This window comes from Felis catus, chromosome D1, assembly GCF_018350175.1.
Source record: "Felis catus isolate Fca126 chromosome D1, F.catus_Fca126_mat1.0, whole genome shotgun sequence".
Classification (NCBI taxonomy): Eukaryota; Metazoa; Chordata; class Mammalia; order Carnivora; family Felidae; genus Felis; species Felis catus.
In genome coordinates this window covers 57,879,056-57,901,065 of record NC_058377.1, presented here as the reverse complement: position 1 = coordinate 57,901,065, position 22,010 = coordinate 57,879,056, and the positions used below count along the sequence as shown (strand labels likewise).

General features: G+C 38.7%; 1 protein-coding gene across 14 annotated transcripts in view; it reads right to left on the bottom strand.

Annotated features, from left to right (window-relative positions):
* The window catches only part of C2CD3 (C2 domain containing 3 centriole elongation regulator), a 142,189-nt gene that overhangs the window by 67,096 nt on the left and 53,083 nt on the right, over positions 1 to 22,010 (bottom strand). For all 14 annotated transcript variants that reach the window (XM_045038750.1, XM_045038758.1, XM_045038751.1 and 11 more), the window contains 9 exons: positions 18,951 to 19,445; positions 16,114 to 16,265; positions 14,076 to 14,322; positions 12,778 to 12,958; positions 11,193 to 11,376; positions 9,383 to 9,555; positions 7,619 to 7,742; positions 2,413 to 2,681; positions 1,946 to 2,035 (listed from right to left, as the gene is read on the bottom strand). In XM_045038750.1, the coding sequence (XP_044894685.1) occupies positions 1,946 to 2,035; positions 2,413 to 2,681; positions 7,619 to 7,742; positions 9,383 to 9,555; positions 11,193 to 11,376; positions 12,778 to 12,958; positions 14,076 to 14,322; positions 16,114 to 16,265; positions 18,951 to 19,445 (1,915 nt within the window). The remainder of the gene's footprint in view (positions 1 to 1,945; positions 2,036 to 2,412; positions 2,682 to 7,618; positions 7,743 to 9,382; positions 9,556 to 11,192; positions 11,377 to 12,777; positions 12,959 to 14,075; positions 14,323 to 16,113; positions 16,266 to 18,950; positions 19,446 to 22,010) is intronic.

Sequence of the window (22,010 nt, the reverse complement as noted above, 5' to 3'; positions counted from 1 at the left end):
ACTACGTGGCTAGAACTGGAGGGTATTATGCTAAGCAAAATTAGAGAAGACAAGTATCATATGACTTCAGTCCTATGAGGAATTTAAGATACAAGACTGATTAACATAAAGGAAGGGAAGCAAAAATAATATAAAAACAAGGAGGGGGACAAAACATAAGAGATTCTTAAATATAGAGAACAAACTGAGGGTTGCTGGAAGGGCTGTGGGTGGGGGGATGGGCTAAATGGGTAAGGAGCATTAAGGAAGACACTTGTTGGGATGAGCACTGGGTGTTATACAAAGGGGATGAATCACTGGAATCTACTCCTAAAATCATTATTGCACTATATGCTAACTAACTTGGATGTAAATTAAAAAAAGAAAAGATTAAGAGACATCAACAACAGAAATAACGAAAACAAACAAACAAAAAACAACCCCCCTCCACCAAAACCCTGCCTCATATGATCCATGGCACCAATTCACTTCTCCAACCCTCAGTTTTCTCATCAGCCAAATGAGGATATTAGGCCCCTAAAAGTCCTCCTGAATCTAAAAATGTATAATTCAGTACTTTGCTACACGAGGGATGGAGAAGAGGAGGGATACAATGAGAGAAAATAAAATTTGCCTACGCCCCTATTCATTCAGCCATCCCTATTAAAACACATATACATCATTTAGTGAAATGTTATGAAGGTGCTATCAATACCGTAGAAAAGACCTAGTCCTAGGTCTTCCACTGAAGGAACTGCTACTTGGTGAACATACACCAAGGACCAGGCACTAGATTTCAAAATAATAATAGTTATTCTTTACTGAGTATCTACTGGGTGTCAGATATACCCTTAGGGCTTCATAAATACCACTTCATATACTTTTCCTGATAATGCTGTGAAATTCTGAGGGTTAACTGGGATAATAATCCCTATTTTACAGATGAGAAAATGGAAGCTCAGAGACCTGGCCCAAATTCTCCTAATTACCACATTGTATAAATAAATGACATAAGTGAGAAACCCTATATACCAAGTTGTACAGACTTCTCTCTGCTAGGCACATAGAGAGTACTTGTTTATTAGAGTATTGCTCAAATTTTAATTCACAATTAAACTTGGGAGATGTGTGACACAATTCTGGAAAGTACAAAATCGTAGGAAGGAAGATGGGCAAGAGAAGGAAAGGTGACATTTACTGAATGTCCACTATACGTCAGGTTCTTTATATACCCTATTTTCACCAGCCCCTACTTTGTAGACTTGTTGGAATTAATTGTCTCCATTCATGAGATAAGAAAATTGAGGCTCAGAAAGGTCTAGGTCACTGAGCTAGCAGTAAGTAGAATAGGACCATTATTTCCAGACGGCCTTGGAGGCTGTCTTCTTTTGGGCCTTTAGCTCTTTATTCTTTCTTCAGTGAGAGAGGGGGGGTACAATAAACAAGAATGGGTAAATCTGGATTTGATTTTCAGTACTGCCACTCACTAGTTGTGCAGTTTTGGCAAATCATTTAAATTCTGTGAGCCTAAATTTCCTCATTTGTAAGATAAAAATAGTAAGATCCTGTATCCCCACCAAGCAGGGTTATAATGAGGCTCACACAGTATCTGAGAAAATATTTCACAAAATGCTATATAATATAATGGGCATCACCATATTTATTTTTGTAGTACTACCACCACCACCATCATCATCATCATCAACATCATCATCAGCTTTCCTAGAGTAAGATGACAGTACAAAGTTTTGAGCTACTTTGCTTTGTTAGAAGACTTCTGAAATGATTAGGAGAGGACTTAAAATACTTACCAGAAAACTTCTGAGGTACCTGGGAGAATTCAAAAGCATGTATTATGGGTCATGTTTTCTTTTGCATATCTTGCAGAGAGCCATGCAAGATCTCTTGTAGGAAAGCAAATGGGGGGAGGGGGTAGGATTAGAAAGTGATAATCCAGAATCTTTACCAGATCTTTTGACCAGCAGCTCTTTTGTAGGAACCTTTACTACTCCAAGCAGATAATCTCTGATTGACTGAATACTGGTTATATCAGTGGCTGTTAAATCAAACAAAAAAGAGAAATTATTTAATGCTCTACTGACCAAAGGGCTAAACACTTCAACATGTATTTCCTAGAAGAGGCTATATCATTCAAAGCAGAGCCCCTTTTATTTTATTATTATTATTATTATTATTATTATTATTACTTAAATGTTTATTTATTTATTTTGAGAGGGCACGTGCATGGAAAGGAGGCAGAGAGGGAGAGAGAGGATCCCAAGCAGAATCCTGATACAAGGCTCAGTATCACAAAATGTGAGATCATGGCCTGAGCTGATAGCAACAGTCAGATGCTTAGCTGACTGAGCCACACAGATGCCCCCAAACTGCACCCCTTTTAATTCTGGTTGTGATGGGTCATTTGGTGCTCACCTGACTTGGTATCTTCATGATAAATAGCAAAGGTGACCTCTGCAAACTCCAATAGCTCTGCCAGGAAACAGGCCTCTCCACTACAGTGCTGAGTCACCAAATTACATGAAAATTCAACATGATGGGAGAACTCAGGGCAGAAGGAACAAGCTACAGGGCGGGTTCGGCGCTGTTCTCCCTTGGGCAGGAAGGAGAGATGAGTGGTGACAAAGGCATTGACCCCAACTGTGGCACTGAACTGTAGAGCGGGTTCCAGCTCAGCCAAAGCCCTGTAAAGAGAGAAGGATGGGAATGAGAAGGTAGTAACAGAACTCAGCTGGACTGCCTAGAAAACATCTCCACCATCTTCATGAGGCCACCAAGAACACTAACCCACCAGATATTTCCTATCTAGGCTTTGGGCAGAGCCACAGTGTGCTTTCTTAATTATTTAAATATCATAATGTATGTGTATGAGGTGGGGGAAGACAATATTCATCTGTCTACCAAAGTTACACTCTCCAGGGACACTCCATTTTATTGTCACTGACCTTCAGCCAAAGACTAGCAGGCAGCAACAGTAGTTGAACAACTTGGCTTTACTGCTCATTACACTGAGAAAGAACATACACCAAGGGAAATCATGGGGAATTTTAGTAAGAAAGTATCAGAAAGGACTACTAGCACTAGACTCATGTTAGTTGATTTAGACGTTGTTCCTGGAAGTGGAGCTTTGCTCTTGATAGTTGTTCCAATGAATCTTATCTAGAAGGGAAGACTAGGGGCACATGGGTGGCTCATTCGGTTAAGTGTCCAGCTTTGGCCTAGGTCATGATTTCACCGTTCCCGAGTTGGAGGCTTGCGTCGGGCCCTGTGCTGACAGCTCAATGTCTGGAGCCTGTTACAGATGCTGTCTCCCTCTCTCTCTGCCCCTCCCCTCCTTGTGCTCTCTCTCTCTCTTAAAAACAAATAAACATTAAAACTAGAATAAGGCTAAGGTTAGGATTGGTAAAGCAGCAGCAGTCAGTCACTCATTGTAGCCAGGATGGGGGTGATGTTGGGTATTTTTGTGATTTCATAATGACCTTGTTTTGGTTTGTTCCTAGACAAGATTATGGAATAATTTTATTTTTGTCTCATTTCATCATGGTTGCAAAGCAGCTTTGTCTGATGCTGGTGTTCCATGAGATTATATATGCTCAGCAAGAGCATATATATGCTCAGTCCAGCTATGATTGCCAGGTCAGTTCCCAGATGTCTCTGGGGTTGCTCTTCTCTTTCTCAGTACATATGTTCCACACGTACAGACAGAATCTATCCATCTTTAACTGACACTCATAAACAGCAGTCAAGTCTTTAGTGTGTGGGTATAGTATGAGGAAAACTCCTTTGCCCCAACTTCCCCAAGGGTATAAAATTGACATTTAGGCAAAGAGGTCACCTCTTTTTGAAGCATTTTCTGACAGCCCCAAAGAAGAGTTAGAAGTGTTCCTTCTTTACTGTACTTGGTGTACATTAGTAGAGGGTAGTAACTTGGAGCTTGAATCTTGGCTCTATCATTTAATTAAATGTGTGACCTTGGACAAGTTATTCAACTCTTTGAAGTTTCACTGTCCTCTTTGCTAAAATGAGGATAGCATAAGGATACAAATACTAAGGACGTATGTATAATTATATGCTTATTATATTTTCATTTCTTATGAAATTAAGTAACCTAAAATGATCATTAATGGGAGACTGGTGTATGTCTATACAACAGCAGACTCTGAAGTATATATTAGGTATAGGAAACATGAGAGGGAAATAGATCAAATGCCAGTAATGGCTAAAAAAACAAAATGTTCAAGGAGTGTCGTAGAAATTACACTAGATAATACATACAAAGCAGAGAACCTGTTAAGGGCAATGAAAGGGCTCTTAACAATAAACTCTCAGATATAGCATTGATAAGAAAGAAAGGTTTGCGCCCAAAGCTATTGTGAATTAATTCATTCAATAATTATTTCCTGACCATCTTCTCTGTGTGTCATGCACTGGGCTCAGAGCTAGATACAGATAGGAGTGAAAGAGCTATAATTTCTTACCCTTGTGGAACTTAAAAACTAGCGCAGCAAGATCTCTGTCAATCAAGTGACTATAAATATATGTATATATCTATGTCTATATCTAGACTGTGATTGCTTTTCCTTTGGTCCAATTATCTTTTTGCTAGTACTTCACCAGCAAATCAATGAACCCATTTATGTTCATGGAAGTTTCTACTCATCCTCAGTTAAAGATCAGGTTAATTAAAAGACTCAAGTGAAAAAGAAAGAAGGGGTCTGTTTACACAGACATTGAAAGTGTATTTTCAGGGAGACCACTGGCACTTCAGATGAGGGTTGGTATCTCTTGATGAGAGAAGGCTGACTTCAGAGCACCTGCTATCTGGATACCAAGAATTCCTTTCTTCAATAAGATGCAATGTAAAACTTATTTCTGATTTTACTGTATTCCACTGGCTAATAAAGGTAACATTATTTATACAAATGGAACTAATTATTTGAATAGTAGTTGGTAGTTTATAAAGTTACTTCATATTTGTTAATTCTTACACTGATCCTTATAAAATCAGGAGAAGTATTCATAATTTCCATTTTTCAGATGAACAAACAGACCCAGAGAGGTGAAGAAACTACCCCAAGATCATGCACAGCTAGTGGGAGATGGGGGTGGGTCCCATTTCTAGTGCAATTTGTTTCCATTATACTGTGTTTGTCACAGAACTGTCCCAAACTATCAGAAGAATGTAGTGTTAGAATTGGCCTGGCTTCTTACTGTTCCTTCTTGAAATGGTGACACAAACCAAATGCAGGATTTACAACAAACTGCCTGCCATCTGATTTGAGTTTCCCCATGATCCCCAGAAAGAGGGACTACTGAGTTTCTTATCTATTATGCAGTCTCTCCAAGATCTACTGACTATCTAAACTCTAAGTCCTTCTCTGCCAGTTAAATAATAGTTAATGCTATATTTACAAATTCTGACCTTGGCTGGGTCTTAAACAGAACAGGTATTCCATACACACAAATTTCATGCCTCCATGCCTTTGCACATGTTCTTCTCTTTGAACAGAATAGTTTTCAGCTCTCTTGGGTATTCTGACAACTCCTATTCTTTTTTCAAGACTCAGATTAAGAAGGGCTTGGAATGCCAAGTTGAGCAGGTTAGAGTTTATCTTGGGAACCAGTAGTCTCTAAAGTCAAGTGTGTACAACCTAGGGGGTTTATATATAGGATAACCTACTTGGGCATAGGAAGAAAATATTACCACTTCTATATTTGTTATCATATATGTTAAAGTTTTATATATGCTGTTGTAGATTTTATAACGTATTATAATATAGTAGCACATGAAGCTGATTTATACATGAATAAGTACCAGATATTCAGAGGGTATGCTAGGTATGTGAAACTTTTATTTATTTATTTTTTTTAAAGTTTATTCATTTTGACAGAGAGTGAGCGTGTGCGTGTGTATGCGCAAGTGGGGGAGGGGCAGAGAGAGAAGGAGAGCGAGAATCCTAAGCAGGTTCCACACTGTCAGTGCAGAGACCAATGTGGGGCTTGAACTCACAAACCATGAGATCATGACCTGAATCGAAATCAAGAGTTAGACACTTAACCGACTGAGTCACCCAGGCGCCCCTTATTTTTCTGTTAGTAGGAATGCACAATTAAAATTAGAAGACCACTGCTACTGACGATGGAAAACCATCACAAAAGTTTTAATGTGAGGGAATGGCATGGTTAAAAAACTGCCTTGGTATCACTGACACTAAATGTTCTCAAGCAATTACTGGAAATCCATTTGGAGAATTCAGTGATGGAAAATATTAACCAGGCTGAACATTTTACCAGTTGCTTCAGTGTCAGATCTCACATGGCAGTAATTGAATTTGTTAGTTACAGAGTGCAAAGTTAAAGACAAATGATCTGACCCTAAGTCACAGCAAGGGAAAAAAGGGAACACTTGCCTTCTTTCTTGAACTTGTGTCCAAAGTGAACTAGCCTACAGTAGAAGCATGACTTAGTTCTCTTTCTTAGTGGGTACCTTTTATATGCGCTAGAATTATGCTATGTGGTGGCAGGGGGCCCAGAGGAGTTTGAGCAGTGATTAGAAGAACTCACAGCCTACTGGAGAAAACTCATGTATACCAATAACTGAATATTCAAATAACAAATAACTGCAACCAAGGTGCTAAAAGACAAGGACAAAGCACCAATTCTGTCTACGTGTAGAAAGACATATAGGAAGGCTGCAAAGAAGCTGCAAAGTCAAAGAAAATAGGAGTTTGTTTAGTGGACAAAAGGAATAAGAACACTCAAGGTAGAGAGAAGTATGAACAAAGGCCTGAAGGAGATAAGAGAAGGCCATGCTGTTTATATTTAGAAACAGTGCTCCAGGCAGAAAAAACAGCAAGACAAAATCCCTGAGAGGGAAATGAGCTTGGTGTGTTCAGAAACAATAAAGTCAGTGTTTGGAGGACAGTAAACAGAGGGGAGATGAACAGGAGGAGATGAAGTCATAAACATAATAAGGAGCCAGATCAAGTTGGGTCTTATAGACATTTAAGTAGTTTGTATGAGATGAAAAGTCACTGATGGGTTTTAAGCAGAGGTGTGTCAAGGTCTGACTTAAGTTTTCAGAGGATCACAATACAGAGGTTTCTGTATTGCAAACAGACTGAAGGGGAACAAACTAGAAAAATGGGAGGTGATACTCAGAGACTGGATAGGAGATTATAGAAGAGTCATTGGCCCTGGCCTGGTTTAAGGGTGTAGGGTACGACTATAAATAAGTGATCAAGTCGGGTAGAGGATAAGTTTGTGGTTTTTATTTACTTTTTAATTTTTTTAATTTTTTAATTTTTTTAAGATTTTATCTTTAAGTCATCTCCACACCCAACGTGGGGCTCCAAGTCATGACCCCAAGATCAAGAGTCACATGCTCTTCTAATTGAGGCAGCCAGGTGCTCCAAGACTGTTGACCAAAGTCAAGGACCTAAGTTGCTAATAACAGTAAAGTTTGCAAGTGATTTACTCATTTATACTCTTACATGCTTTCTTAAGAGAGAAAGAAAAAAATAAAGTGCTTACTGAACTGGAAATCGTACAAATGAAGTTTTACATATATGAGCATCATATACTGTGTGGACTGCAATGAAAAAACATGAGGTGGACTTACTTGGCTGCTGCTTGCAGACCACAGGCTCTGATTATCTCAACTGAAATAGAGACAGCTCGGGCAGCAAGAACTCCCTCTGCTGTTCTTGGAGTACGCCTGTATTTTAGGCCCACATCCAGTAAACCTTAAGATTGAGGACAAAAGGAAAAAAGAAAAGTTAGTTGGCACAGTGTCTCTTCTACCAAACCCCAAGTCCTGGTCAGACTTGGGGTTTGGTAGACAATCATTAGGATTGCCTACAATCCTAATGAACAATAAGGGGCATGAGCAGTGAGATAATATGTCCATAGCAGAATCATTTTATATTATTACACTTTAAGATTAATAAAGGTAGAACAAAAGTTACTATTTTCATTTCACATCCAAGAAACTATGGCTCAGAGACTGAACTGCTTGTCAAGATCACACAACTATCAGAGGCAGAACTTAATTCCAGATTTTTTAAACTTCCAGTTATCCTTATAGAATTGAGATGGACTCCAGCCTTTCTTCGTTTTTAAACTTTTCCACACTTACACTTCTATCACCTTTGTACCACCACCACCTGAAACATCCTTTTCATGCCATCCTTTTACAAAAATTCTACCTTCGTACATTTCAGAGAAAGCTTTACAAGAGAACAGGGGTGCCTGGGTGGCTCAGTCAGTGAAGCATCTGATTTTGGTTCAGGTCATGATCTCATGGTTTGTGAGTTTGAGCTCTGTGTGGGTATCCATGCTGGGAGCGTGGAGCCTGCCTTGGACTCTCTCTCTCCCTCTCTCTCTCTCTCTCTCTCTCTCTCTCTCTCTGCCCCTCCCTCACTTGTGCATGCATGTGTGCTCTCTCTCTCTCTAAAAAATAAACATTAAAAAAAATAATAATAAAAGGGGAGCCTGGGTGGCTAAGTTGGTTGAGCATCTAACTTTGGCTCAGGTCATAATCTCACAATTTGTGGGTTTAAGCCCCATGTCGGGCTCTGTGCTGACAGCTCAGAGGCTGGAGCCTGCTGCGGATTCTGTGTCTCCCTCTCTCTCTGCCCCTCTACCACTCACACTCTGTCTCTCTCTCTCTCTGTCTCTCTCTCTCTCTCTCTCTCAAAATAAATAAAGCATTTAAAAAATTAAAAATACTAATAATATAAAAATAAATAAAATATATTAAAAAAAAAAACAACAGAACAAGCTGATCAGTGACAGGAGTAACAACTCAATCTTAACCATGGCAAGATAAAAACCTCCTGTTGTGGCATACTCTCTAGCAAACATAGTAACTTGATTTAGAAGGCTAATTCTAGTTATCTGATGACATACTTGGAGGGCAGGTCATCCTAATGAAGCAATTAGGATGTAATTCAAAAGTCTAAATTCTAATTAATCTTTTCCAACTTTAAATCCTAACCTCTTCCATCCTTACAGTGAATTCCCAGTTCATGCTAACTGTATTCCACCAATCCCACATCTGCTCATGTTGCCTTGGAATACTAATTCTCTGAATACACCTACACAACACTTAGGATTTATGCTGTGAGGCTTCTTAAATGCTTGCTGGAGTTAAAGGTGAAATGAGACAAACAATAGAGTCCCTGCAAATGTGAATTTTTTAAACTATAGGCAAAATTTGCATACAATACACTTATATATTCATTTTTCTAAGAGAAGGTAGATCATGGTTTTCATCAGATTCTTAAAAGGGTCTCACACAATATGAATAGTCACTACTTATAGAGAAAAGGGATATTTACATGTACTGACTTCAAAAGGGAAGGGCAAACCAGTCTTCAATTACCTGATGACTGGTTCCTCAGTTCCTTCCTGTTCTCAAGCCTGGGAGTTAAAGGGAGATTAAAGGTCTGTATTCCCACATCCTCATGGTGCTGCATGGTTACCATGGCACAGATCCTCGATAATGGCAAGGTTCCTCTGGCAACCATCTGGTCTCTCACGTTAGGATAATAGTATCTGTAAGCCACACAAGCACAAGCTGTTGTTGGAAGAATTAGGTGGATAAATTATTCAATTTGCCCAAGAGATCAGCTTTCGGTATCGAGTTATCTTTGCAGCCTGATTGCTCTGTATTTGTGGTATACAGCTGTGGTCCAATCTGACTGGATTTATTGCCCATCATGTGGAGGAAGAGCTTCATAAATTATACTCTATGTTCAGAACAAAGGCCAGCTTCCTACAAGCTTTCTGTTTGGATATCTGCATCTGACTTAGACTGCTGGGAGTAGCCACTTTTACGAACATACACCCTGGTGCTGGTGAAAGTGGTTCCAAATGGAGCAGTACCAATCTCTTCTATGGCTTCAGGCCTAAGTCCCTCAAATTTAAAGCATCCATTAGTATCTACTGTACTTCCTTCTCTTGTCAAAACATTCCATTCTTTTTTTTTTTTAATTTATTTTTTAAATTTACATCCAAGTTAGTTAGCATATAGTGCAACAGTGATTTCAGGAGTAGATTCCTTAATGCCCCTTACCCATTTAGCCCATCCCCTCCTCCAACAACCCCTCCAGTAACCCTCTGTCTGTTCTCCATATTTAAGAGTCTCTTATGGGGAGCGCCTGGATGGCTCAGTCAGTTAGGTGTCTGATTTCAGCTCAGGTCATGATCTCACAGTTTGTGGGTTCCAGCCCCGCGTCAGGATCCGTGCTGACAGCTCAAAGCCTGGACCTGCTTCAGATTCTGTGACTCCCTCTCTCTCTGTCCCTTCCCTGCTCATGCTCTGTCGCTCCTTCTCTCTCAAAAATAAAACATTAAAAAAAATTTTTTTAAAGTCTTTTATGTTTTGTCACCCTCCCTGTTTTTATATTATTTTTGCTTCCCTTCCCTTATGTTCATCTGTTTTGTGTCTTAAAGTCCTCATATGAGTGAAGTCATATGATATTTGTCTTTCTCTAATTTCGCTTAGCATAAATACCCTCTAGTTCCAAAACATTCCATTCTTGTATCAGTTTTAAATGAAACTGATTCACCTGACTGTTTTTAGGAAAAGTTTCTGGCAAGTATATGGTACTCTGCCCTAGTTCTGTTGATGCTGTTTCTTATTTTGAATCTATACTCTCTTTGTCACTTCTTGGGCGCAGGGATGCAAAAGAGGCTGAGCCTCTGTATTCATGTCAAGTCTGTTACATCAATGGATTTAAATTTTACAAAGACTACTCTTTGTAAAGAGCTGGAAGACCAGATTATAAGAAATGAGTTTAGAAGCGGGGAGACCAGTAAGGCGGCTATCAGTAAATTAGGCATGATATGATGAGGGCCTGAACTAAATAGGGCAGTAATAAGAAAACAAGTGACTAAATATTTAAGAGCAGTAGGAGGTAAAACTGATAGAACTTCACTTCCAAATGTAACAAGTGGTTAGAAGCATGAGATACAACTGCTCTCAAGAGCCTAATAATGTAGCGGATTTAAGTAAAATCTGGAGAAGAGTCACTAATAAGCCAGGTAATATAAAATAGGGTAGAAAGGATTGCTTAGCTTCCTTATAATTCAAGCTAAGCTTCCTTATAATTCAAACTACGATGTCAAGGGAAGGATGCTCTATGATTGTGCACTTCCTTTCTAGGCACAAAACTGGTTTCACATTATACCTGCACCAGATTTCAAACTGGACTCCACCTCCAGGCATGGGCCCCTGTGCAGAGAAGACACTCAGCAGAAGCCTTTGCAGTGGAACTTCAGCTGGCAACAGGAGAGAGTGATGGTGCTCACTATTAAAGATGGGATCTGGAACACAGAGTGTGGTTGCAGATCTGAAAGGCTTCAAAGAGATTCCTTTGGAAAAGAAAAGCAATTCAGAATAATCCAACACATTTAGTGCTTTATCTGTAGCAAGACAGTATGCTAATATTCAATTTCAATTTTATCCTCACAAAACTCCTGTGAGAAAAACAAAGCAACTATTATTATTCCTACTTAACAGACAGGATAGGACATATTGAAGTTACATAGTGAATCCAAAGGTCTTAGTAGATCATGCACCTGATACCAGAACCTGTATCTTCTATGTTACTTTTATCAAGGTCTATTTCCATAGTAGCTATGGTCCCCCAAGGGCCCCATGATAATATAGAAGAAAGAGATCCCTTCATTGCTGGACAATGTCTAAGGGTTGCCATTTCTCCACATCCTTGCCAACACTTGTTAGTTTGATTTTTGTTTTTGCTTAAAAATTATTGCCATCTTGGTGAAAAGAAGTGGTATTCTGTGGTGGTTTTGGTTTTCATTCCCTAAATGACTAATGATGCTGAGTATCTTTTCATGCGCTTATTGGCGCCATTTATATATCTTAAGAGAAATGTCTATTTAGATTTTCTAAATATTTTTTAATTAGATTGTCTTTTTATTATTATTTATAAGAGTTCTTTATATATTCTGGATACAAGTTCCTTATTTGAACCCTAAAATCAATACTGGCAGTGCTTTTGCAGTTATATGTGGACATACTCAGAATGCCAAAAAAATCTGAGCCACCTGACTTGATCATTCTCAACTGAGCTAGAACAAGGGGACACTCTGCTTTCTTGTTTTAGCTCTCAGAGATGATGAGACAATGGAAATGGTAGGGGGTAGTGTAGTGTAGTGCAAGAATATCTTGCTCTGGGGCCAGTTGGATGGGGTCTGAATGCCAACCATGTTATTGTTACTGAGGCAGCCTCAGTCACTTAACACTTCTCTCTTTTGTGAAATAAAGAAAATAGAATCTACTAGGATAAGTTGTTTTAGGATTTACAACTATGATCTATGTGAGATATATATGTACATATTTCTCCTAAGAGCAATGGTTCAGTATTCCCTAATTCAGTGTTTCACGCTATTATGTTACGTAGAATGTAACTACCATGAATAATGAGGATCAATTGTATATGAATGGATGATAAGAGTGACCAGGCAAAATATAAATAATGGGTGGGATCTAGGTAAAGGGTATATAGAAGTTCTTTGTACTATTTTTGTTAACTTTTCTGTAAATTTGAAATCATATCAAAATAAAAAGCTACAGAAAACAACATAAGAAAGGAAAAATTAAAACTTAGCCCATCTTCTGCACTACCCAGGTAAGACTTGAAACATTTAGGAACTCAAAATTCACTCAGGAAAAAAAAAAAAAAAATCCTAAGTATAGCCAATTAAAGAACCATACAAGAATGAGAAACCCTAACCTCCTAAACCTACCGTTTTCAAGGAACTCAGGTCCTTTTAGCACACTGGATTGAGAGTCTTGAACTGGAAAGTAGTACTGGACATAACAATCTGCTTCTCCCCAGACTGTTGCCTGAAGAGGGGCTAGCCCTTTAATGCTCTCTACGTGGAGCTCAAAGTGATGCTCCATCAATCCATTTCTTTGGTCCTCTGCCTATTAAATGAAACAGAGATACTGGTGAGCTTTAAAGAAAAAAATATTCTTAGAATATTCCTGCTTCTCTACAAAATCTGAGTATAGATGAAGAAATAGTCATAATTAGCTGATACTAAAACAGATACTTAATTCTCATTGTGTATAAATCTCACAACTGCTCACTGTAATCAGATCCAGCTGGATTTACTCTAGACTGTGAGCCTAGGTCAATATTAGGAAATCCATAAATGTTTCAGTGCATTAAATAGAATAAAGGAAAGAAACATGACTATCTCAATAAATGCTAACAAGGTATTTGATAAAATTCAATCAGCTCCTGATTCTTAGTACATTAAGAATAGGACACATTAAGAATATCTTCTTGTATAAAGAATACATATGTGAAGCAAACAGGTATTAATTTACTTACTAAATTTTTTTTTTCCAACGTTTATTTATTTTTGGGACAGAGAGAGACAGAGCATGAACGGGGGAGGGGCAGAGAGAGAGGGAGACACAGAATCGGAAACAGGCTCCAGGCTCTGAGCTATCAGCCCAGAGCCTGATGCGGGGCTCGAACTCACAGACCGCGAGATCAATCGTGACCTGGCTGAAGTCGGACGCCCAACCGACTGCGCCACCCAGGCGCCCCTTTAATTAAGACTTTTTAAATGCAGTTTTACATTCACCCCTATTTTTTAAAAGGCAATTAATTAACCGTTAGTGAATTAGAGGATTAAGAGGTGGCTGTCCAATTAGAGTTTCTTTATAGATTCAAAAAGCTCAGAGGAACACAGATATACATTTAAATCATAAAAAATAAATAATTCCTTTAATCTACAGCAAGTATTAGGGTGCAAATATGTTTCTTTTCACTAATGAAATAATGATCTGGGGCAATGGTTTCACTAAAACATGCAAGATAAAATGAGATTATGGAACTTAAAATTTGCTAAAACAATAGATCTCGTGCTCTCACCACACACACCAAAAGGTAACAAGGTGAAGTGACTGATAACGTTAATTGGCTTCATTATGGTAACCATTTCATAGTGTTACATATATCAAAACATCATGGTGTATACCTTAAAATGAGATTATGGTTTTTATAAATAATCAAGTGGTTAGTGACTACCATAGTAACAGATGCTATAGACGGCTGGTCCAGAAAATGGGCTGGCCTAGGGCTGAAGGGTGGAAGTGTTCCTTCTTCATTCTTTAATCTTTGTAGTGCCATTATCTGATCTGAAGAACCCATGGCTAAAAAGACGCGAAGACTCCCATTTTGGTGGCCTGAGAACACATCAATCACAGGCATGTAGCTGTCAACAGCAACAACTGGGTACTGAGCATCAAGCAGCAGGCGAGAAATTTTGGGATCTCTAGAGGGAGAGAAAGTATGAATGAGCAAATAATAACCATCAATCATGTCTCAGTGTTGCTGCTGCATTTCCTACTTGGCTTATTTTCTCAGTTTGTTAAAAATGGGTCTACAGCTAGAAAAGTAATAGTGGTCTGAAAAAACATCATTCTACTGTAACTCATCAAATAAAAATTCCCAGGCAGATAAGTTCTAACGTAGCAATCTGAAAGCAGGGAATGTGTCTGATTTATCTCTGTTATCATCATGACCCCAAGCCCAGCATCTGGGACTGAGAACTATCCCAGTACAAGCTTATTGAATTGCATTATTTTACAGTGTGGTCAACTTGAAAAAGTATGGGCTTTGGTGTCTGGCAGTAAGACTTGGATAATATTACCAATAACATCTTCCATTTATAATCCTTCTAACACTGCAAAGGTTGATATTATCCACTATTAACAGATTAAAAAAGTCCAAATGCTCATCAGACCATGCTAAATCTTAGCTCTGCCACTTAATTGTTGGATGACTCTAAGTAATCAACTTAACATTTCTAAGTCTGTTTCGTCTTCTGTAAAATGTAGGTAATAAAACTTCCTCAAAGGGAAGTTAGGACTAAGTTGAGGAAACAAATATAAAATACCAACTACAATACTTAGTACACAATAAGTGCTAAGTACCTGGTAGCTATGATTATTTTATGCTCTGTCAGCAAAGAATGGGGTCTAATGAAATGAGAAGGGAAGGGAAATACCAGACTACACTAATATCACAAGCAAAAAAAGGGGAAAAAGCCAAAGCCTACAGCTGACAGTGGCATGATTTCAGTAGCACTCCTTAGCCTGACCATGCTCTCCAGTGCTACCATCATAAGTATTTCACTGTTCACAGAAGGCTTACCCATTTATTTTCTCACTGGATTGTCACAATTGTGCCACAAGGGAGACAGGGGATCTATCATCACCCTCATTTTACAGATGATGAAAACAAAGCCAGAGAGGTTGATTTTTCTAAGTCAAAGGACAAGCTTCCTCATTTGTAAAAAGGGGATAATGATAATACTTCCTGGGTTATAGGAAGGCTCACATGAAACTGTGCACACTAAAGTGTTCTCTGTAAAATGTAAAACACAACATTTAAAACACAGCACCATGAGAAAGCTCTTAGGAAAGAAGTCAGTGCTAAAATAATTAAAAATCAGTACCTTGAACCAAAACAAAAAATTAACAGTCTGTAGTGAGGACAGAAATAACCGCCAGATAAATCAATACCCGACTGAGTGATAAGTGAGGTACAGTGATCAAATCTGTAGGTCCAAAAGACAATACTCAGTAGAGAAATCATGCAGATAGCTGATGGGAATAATCATCATGCTTTTGTGACAGAGATAAACCATTAATTTTGTGAGGTGATAACCTTTGGTAGTAGAGCTTCTTGGTGAAGCAGTAGAACTCTCTGGGTTCTAAGCCTGGTTCTACTACTTACAATATATATAACAAGTTATTTAAATCCTCTGTGCCTCTGTTAACTCATCTGTAAAATAGGGGAAATAAAAGTTACCTGCCTTAGAAAACTGTTGTGAGGATTAAATGACTTGATGTATGAAAGGTTCTTAGCATAGGGCCTGAAACATGGTAAGCAGTATCTGTGAACTGTTTTAACATGGAAAGAGCAGCCACTGTGGTGACACTGAGAAAAGTCCTCCAAGGTATTATTGGGCTAGTCATGTTTGCAAACCCAAAGAATTCCTCTTCAGTCCAAACAAAGTTAAAGATGTAAAGTAAAGAATACTCCAAAAGATCCTATTTACTTGAATGACACGTAAAACTGATGGAGGGGGAGTTTCACCAGCCCGAGCAACTTGTCCTGTCCTGGGCTCTGCACCTTGTTCCAAGTTTCAATTACCATCACATTGTTCTTCAGCCTTTCCAGGTATTTGGAAGACAGAGAGACAGGAATCACCTGGGGAGAGGAACAATCAAAAAAACAACACAAAAACCAACACCTGAGAAAAAGGATCAATTTATACTTTTATTCAACAAGTACTAACTGAAAGCCATTCACAGTGCTAGGAACTGAAGACATTAAAATAAAACCCACTCTGTATTCTCAAGAGAAGCTAGTCTGGTGTAAGAGACCAATTAAGGCCAAATATAAAATGGTAATAGTTCTCTGATGACAAAGGTCATATAGATGGGGCTTTGAGGACACAGACATATCAATGACTGCGCCTGCCTGCCTCATCCAAGCCTTTCTAAGACGAAATGACCTATTTGTAAATCCCTGCGGAAAGACAGATGTTTCTGAAAGAAAGATGGCTACTGACTAGACAAGGGTTGAGCACCTAATCAAAGGGCAGCCAGCCCACTGGTTGGATGCAATGGCCTAATGCAAAAAGCTCTGCCCAATCTTCTGTCATGGTAAATAACAAGTCAACTGTTCATTTGGATTTCCAATGTAAAATTATTTGAGAACTGGCCAGCCAGCTGGTAGATGAAAGAGAAAGAAAAGTCACGAAGAGAAGCAGAGATCTGCAGCCAAGAGCGAGTCTGTTTCCTTAACGGCAGAATGAAGGGCCCACCAATTTGAAGTGACCTAAGCTGCAGTATAACTGCATCAGCAGAGAAGACATAAGCCCCATGATGAAATCAATAGAACATGAAAGGAAAAAGGGTGAAATCAGAAATTAGGTAAGGCAAGATGACAGGAAGACACCAGAAGAGCAGAGATCCTGAGCAGACCTACTTTTGTATCCATCTAAGAAACTCCAATTACATAAGGTACCTGAGCACATTTCTGTTCTGTGAAACTAAAAAAACTAAAACATAGCGACCTAACCTACAAAGGAGAGATTTCAGAGAAAGCTGCTGGCAGAAAGTAACACTAAATTCTTAGGGATAAGCAGAATAAAGTTAACTTGTCTAAAAAGCTCTACCTAATAGGAGTCATGAAGGGTGAGAAGGCAGAGGAAATGTAAGGCAGAGGAAAAGCACACGAAAAGACACAGAGGTAGGGAAAAAGAACATTTAGGAAACTGCAAGTAGCTGAGCATAGCTGGACTATCTAGTGTGAAGGGAAGAGTGACAGGAGTAGAGACTGGAGAAGTACAGTCAGGCAGTTGTTAAATGGGCTTATAGTCCAAACTAAACATCTTACCTACTCTGAAGGCTATGGGGAATTACTGAAAAGTCTAAACCAGGGGAATAAAATACTCAGGTTAATATTTTAGAAAGATCATTCCTATTGGTACAAAAAGGAATGGACATGGAGAGACCAGAAACAGACTAGACTGAAGGCTATCTGGAATGAGAAAGAGGGCCTGAATGAAAGCAGTAGCAGTCGGGTTGAGTGGGAGGATTTCGTCTGGAGAATGAAGTTTGCAGCATCTATTGGATTTGGTGAATAATTATGTAATAAAGAATCAAGGATACCTTTCAGGTTCTGTTTGGGTTTCTGAGTAGATTACAATATGAATTAGGGCAGATAGGAGGAGGAGGAACAGATCTGGAAGGAATAATAAATTCAGATTCAGACACATTTGAATTCCTTCTTTCATTTACATACCTTTACTGAATACCTGTGATATGCCAGGCCGTGCATTAGGTGCCAAGTGTAAAGTGCTTTTGAGACATTTGGGGATGATGACCAGCAGTTACATAGAGAGATCAGAAACCTGAGGGAATGTCTGGCCTACATGGAAGTATAGATTTGGAAGTTATCTTCATAAAAATAATAGATGAAGCTATGGGAGTGGAAGGAGTGACCATGGGAAAAGCGGGTTGGTTTGGAACAGTGCCAAGAATAAAAGTAATGCAGAGGAGTACCAGTAATTAAAGGTAAAAAAAAAAAAGGGAGAAAGAAGTGCTGGGGCCACCACTCGTTTCCTAGTTTTCCTGCTGTCCCAAAGACCAAAAAAGAGCTGTTGTTGATTCAGGAAGAAAATAAGAGAGTGGAGTTACAAAAATCAAGAAAGGAAACTATTTTTTTTTTTTTTAAAGTTTGTTTATTTTGACAGAGCAAGAGAAGAGAACATAAGCTGGGCAAGGACAGAGAGAGGGGGGTGGAGAGAGAGAATCCCAAGCAGGTTCTGCACTGTCACCACAGAGCCCAATATAGGGCTCAACCTCATAAACTGTGAGATCATGAACTGAGCAAAAATCAAGAGTCAGACATTTAACCAACTGAGCTGCCTAGGCTCCCCAAAACAGGAAATAATTTAAGCAATAGTATCAAATTCTACAGAGAAATCAAGCCAGATAAGTATTAAAACAAGTAGAGGAATAAATTAGAGAAAAAATTAAAAGAACAAAAAGCTTGGAGATACAGAAAAGAAAGGGGAAAGTTTAGTTCTAGAGGAGGGATAAAGGAATAGAAATCAGAACGCAGGCAAAAGAAACAGTGGGAAACCACAACAATTGAGACAGAAGAAAATGAAGGCACAAAAAGTTTTAAAATGTTGATAGTGTCTTTTCCTCTTCCCATCCCATAGTGGGAATGGATCTGTACACCAGCTAATTACAAAGGTCTCTCCCAGTCTGAACATTCTAGGTTTCCTTTATAATGGAATTATGATTTGGGAAACATACTTGTCTCCCACCTCCATATAGCCCTAATAGATATAGAAGGTTAAGATATGTACAAAGTTACCTGAGAAAAGTTGAAGACTGGTTGTGTTGTGCCCCATGCGATGATAGATCTGGTGACTTCCTCTGTGCTGAAAAGTTTGCAATTTAAATAAACATTGCATGGCGGAGGTTTGTCAGATTCTCCAGTAATGAAATCTTTCCCATCAGCCACCATCAACAGCACATGCAACAGCAAAGCACTCTCTTTTGTTGACCCATCTGTCTGATTTGCTAAATTGTGAGAGGCTGGCACAGCCATGAAGGTTGAAGGATTTGGCACAACAGGGCTTGGTGACTTTGGGTTGGAGAGTATCAAATTCTGTACTTTCTTTGCAACTTCTTCGTGAATTTGATTTAGGTTCTCTGGATTTTTAGTACAGGTAACATGTTGACCAGGTTCTGATAATGTCTTATCTGGACTTGTAAGAGTACAAAGTGGGCCATGTTGGGTGCTGTTACGTAATTTAGTATTCACACAAGTGAAATCCTTGTTATGTATAACAAGCTCCACAGTTACCTATAAAAACAAAAGGAAGAGAGTTAGTGGGCCTTCCGAAATCAGAATCAGAATTTTGGAGCTAGAGGCAAATCAGATTATTAGAAAGTAATTAACTCATTCTCAAATACCATAATAGTAGGAACACTAACAGTCTGTATATACATTACCTTATCAGGATTAAGAAAAGCTAGACAGATGATTTGTCAACAATATAAGCTGAGCCTAGAACATCGTCTTGTGCCAGAAAATTAGGATGTGCTCAGAAAAGGATGCAGACATATCAAAAGAACACAGAATTCAGTCAAAGGAGCTCAAATGGGCCAAATCTGGGACAATTTGAGCATCAAAAAGAACAATAATAGTAATGGACAATAACACTGAATAATGTAAAAAACCATGAGTCTATACCGATATAAACAAACATGGGAGAAGGGACAACTCTTCTGTATAGTAGAATGCAATTAGTAAATACATAAGGAATGGAGGAGTTAGAAAATCATCATCTTACAATCATTATAGTAATAAGTGATTCAGGTAAACCACAGTGGAAGACATTCTACACATAAAAGGTCTCACTTAAAAAAAAAATCAAAGTACTGAAAGACAAAGAAAGGTTGCAAAACTGTTCTAGACTAAAGGAGATTAAAGAGACACGACAAATGTAATGGATAATCCTGAAATGGAAAAAAAAAATTCTTTATATGGAAGTATTGGCACAATTAGTGAAACTTGCATATGGACTACAGACATTATCAATGTTAACTCTATTTTTATAATTGTACAGTGTTTTGTATAATGTTCTTGTTCTTAGGAAATATAAGAATTTAGGGGGGGAAAGAGGCATGATGTCTATAACATATTCTCAAATACTTCAGAACAAAAATTGTGTGTGGGTGTGGGGAGAGTGCATAGGGAGACAAAGAAAGACAGGAAGAAAGGGAGAGACAGGAGGTAGATAATTATAAAGCAAATGTGACAAATGTTAGTAATTGGGGAGTCTAGGTAAAGGGTATGTGAATTCTTTGTTCTATATTTGCAATTTTTCTCTAAGTTTGAAGTTATTAGGGATAAAGGGGACTTGCTGTTCCCTTTATTTAAAATCCACAGCAAAGTTATTTCATTCTATTGAATACGGACAGCAATCTATCTACAACAGTACTTCTCTCAACAGAACCAGGGCAGAAACAATTTCTAGTCCATCAGTTCTATTAATTCCTCTTTTCTGGTTTTAACCTTGCAGTCCAGAATGAATGAGGCAAACAGAAAATAAAATTTTGATAGGGGAAGAGTAATGCGATATTAATTTTTTGCAATGACAATCACACAAGTCCTTAAAACTAACTGGTATTTATTATCAAGAAGACCAGGAAGGAGGCAGAGAGGGCTTTCAAGAGGAGGCAGCAGCGTGAAAATCAAGATTAAAAGCATGGAGGTATGAACCATCATGATACCTTACTAATTCTTTACATAGTTCGATATGGCTACTGGTAAGGAAGCTGCAAGTGGTATGTTAGGGCCACATAGTGAGCCCTGTATTTTATCTTTTGGATAATGGAGAGCGATGGAAATGACATGGGTATGGCTGTGATAATTAAAAAAAAATTTTTTTTTTATAAAAAAAAATTTTTTTTAAATTTTCTGAGAGACAGGGTGAGACAGAGCATGAGCAGGGGAGGGGAAGAAAGAGGGGGAGACCAGAATCTAAAGCAGGCTCTAGGCTCTCAGCTGTCAACACAGAACCTGACGTGGGGCTTGAACTCACTAACCATGAGACCATGACCTGAACTGAAGTCAGAAGCTTAACTGACTGAGCCATCCAGGTGCCCCTGGCTGTGATTTTAAAAGCTCACCAGGAGAATAAGACAAAGCCATACTGAAGCTACACATTCAAATTCTGCTACCTAACAAATCCTGCAGCTTCTTAATACAAGGAAAGAACCCTCTCTCCAACGAAATATACATCAGAATTCATTCCACCAGGCCACAAACTCAGCCACTTCTCTCCTTGTTCCCTGTCACTACTCTAGTCCAAGCCATCAATTATCTCTTTCCTGGACTAATTCAACAGTCTATTTTTCTTCTTGCCCCCCACAATCTATTGTCCACAGTTATCTTTTAAAAATGTAAATCAGGGGCACCTCGGTGGTTCAGTCGGTTAAGCTTCCGACTTCAGCTCAGGTCATGATTTCATGGTTTGTGGGTTTGAGCTCCACATCAGGCTCTGTGCTGACAGCAAGGAGCCTGCTTGAGATTCTCTCTCTCTCCCTCTCTCTCTGCCCCTCCCTGATTCACACTCTCTCAAAATAAATAAACTTAAAAAAAAAAAGTCAATCAGATGTTTTTCTCATACTTCAGAGTCCTTTCGTGGCTCTTACGATAAAATCTACACTCTTTATGCTGACCTACAAAACTGAATTATATGGCTACTGAGTGCCTGTCCAATCTTACTCTCTACCATTCTCCTTCTTGGCTCACTATTATATGGCAACATTCTTGCTTTACGGCCTTTGCCTGTGTTATTTCCTTTCTCTGGAATGATCTTTCCTCTGCTTTTTACTCGGTGGCCTCTTCTCCTTCTTCATA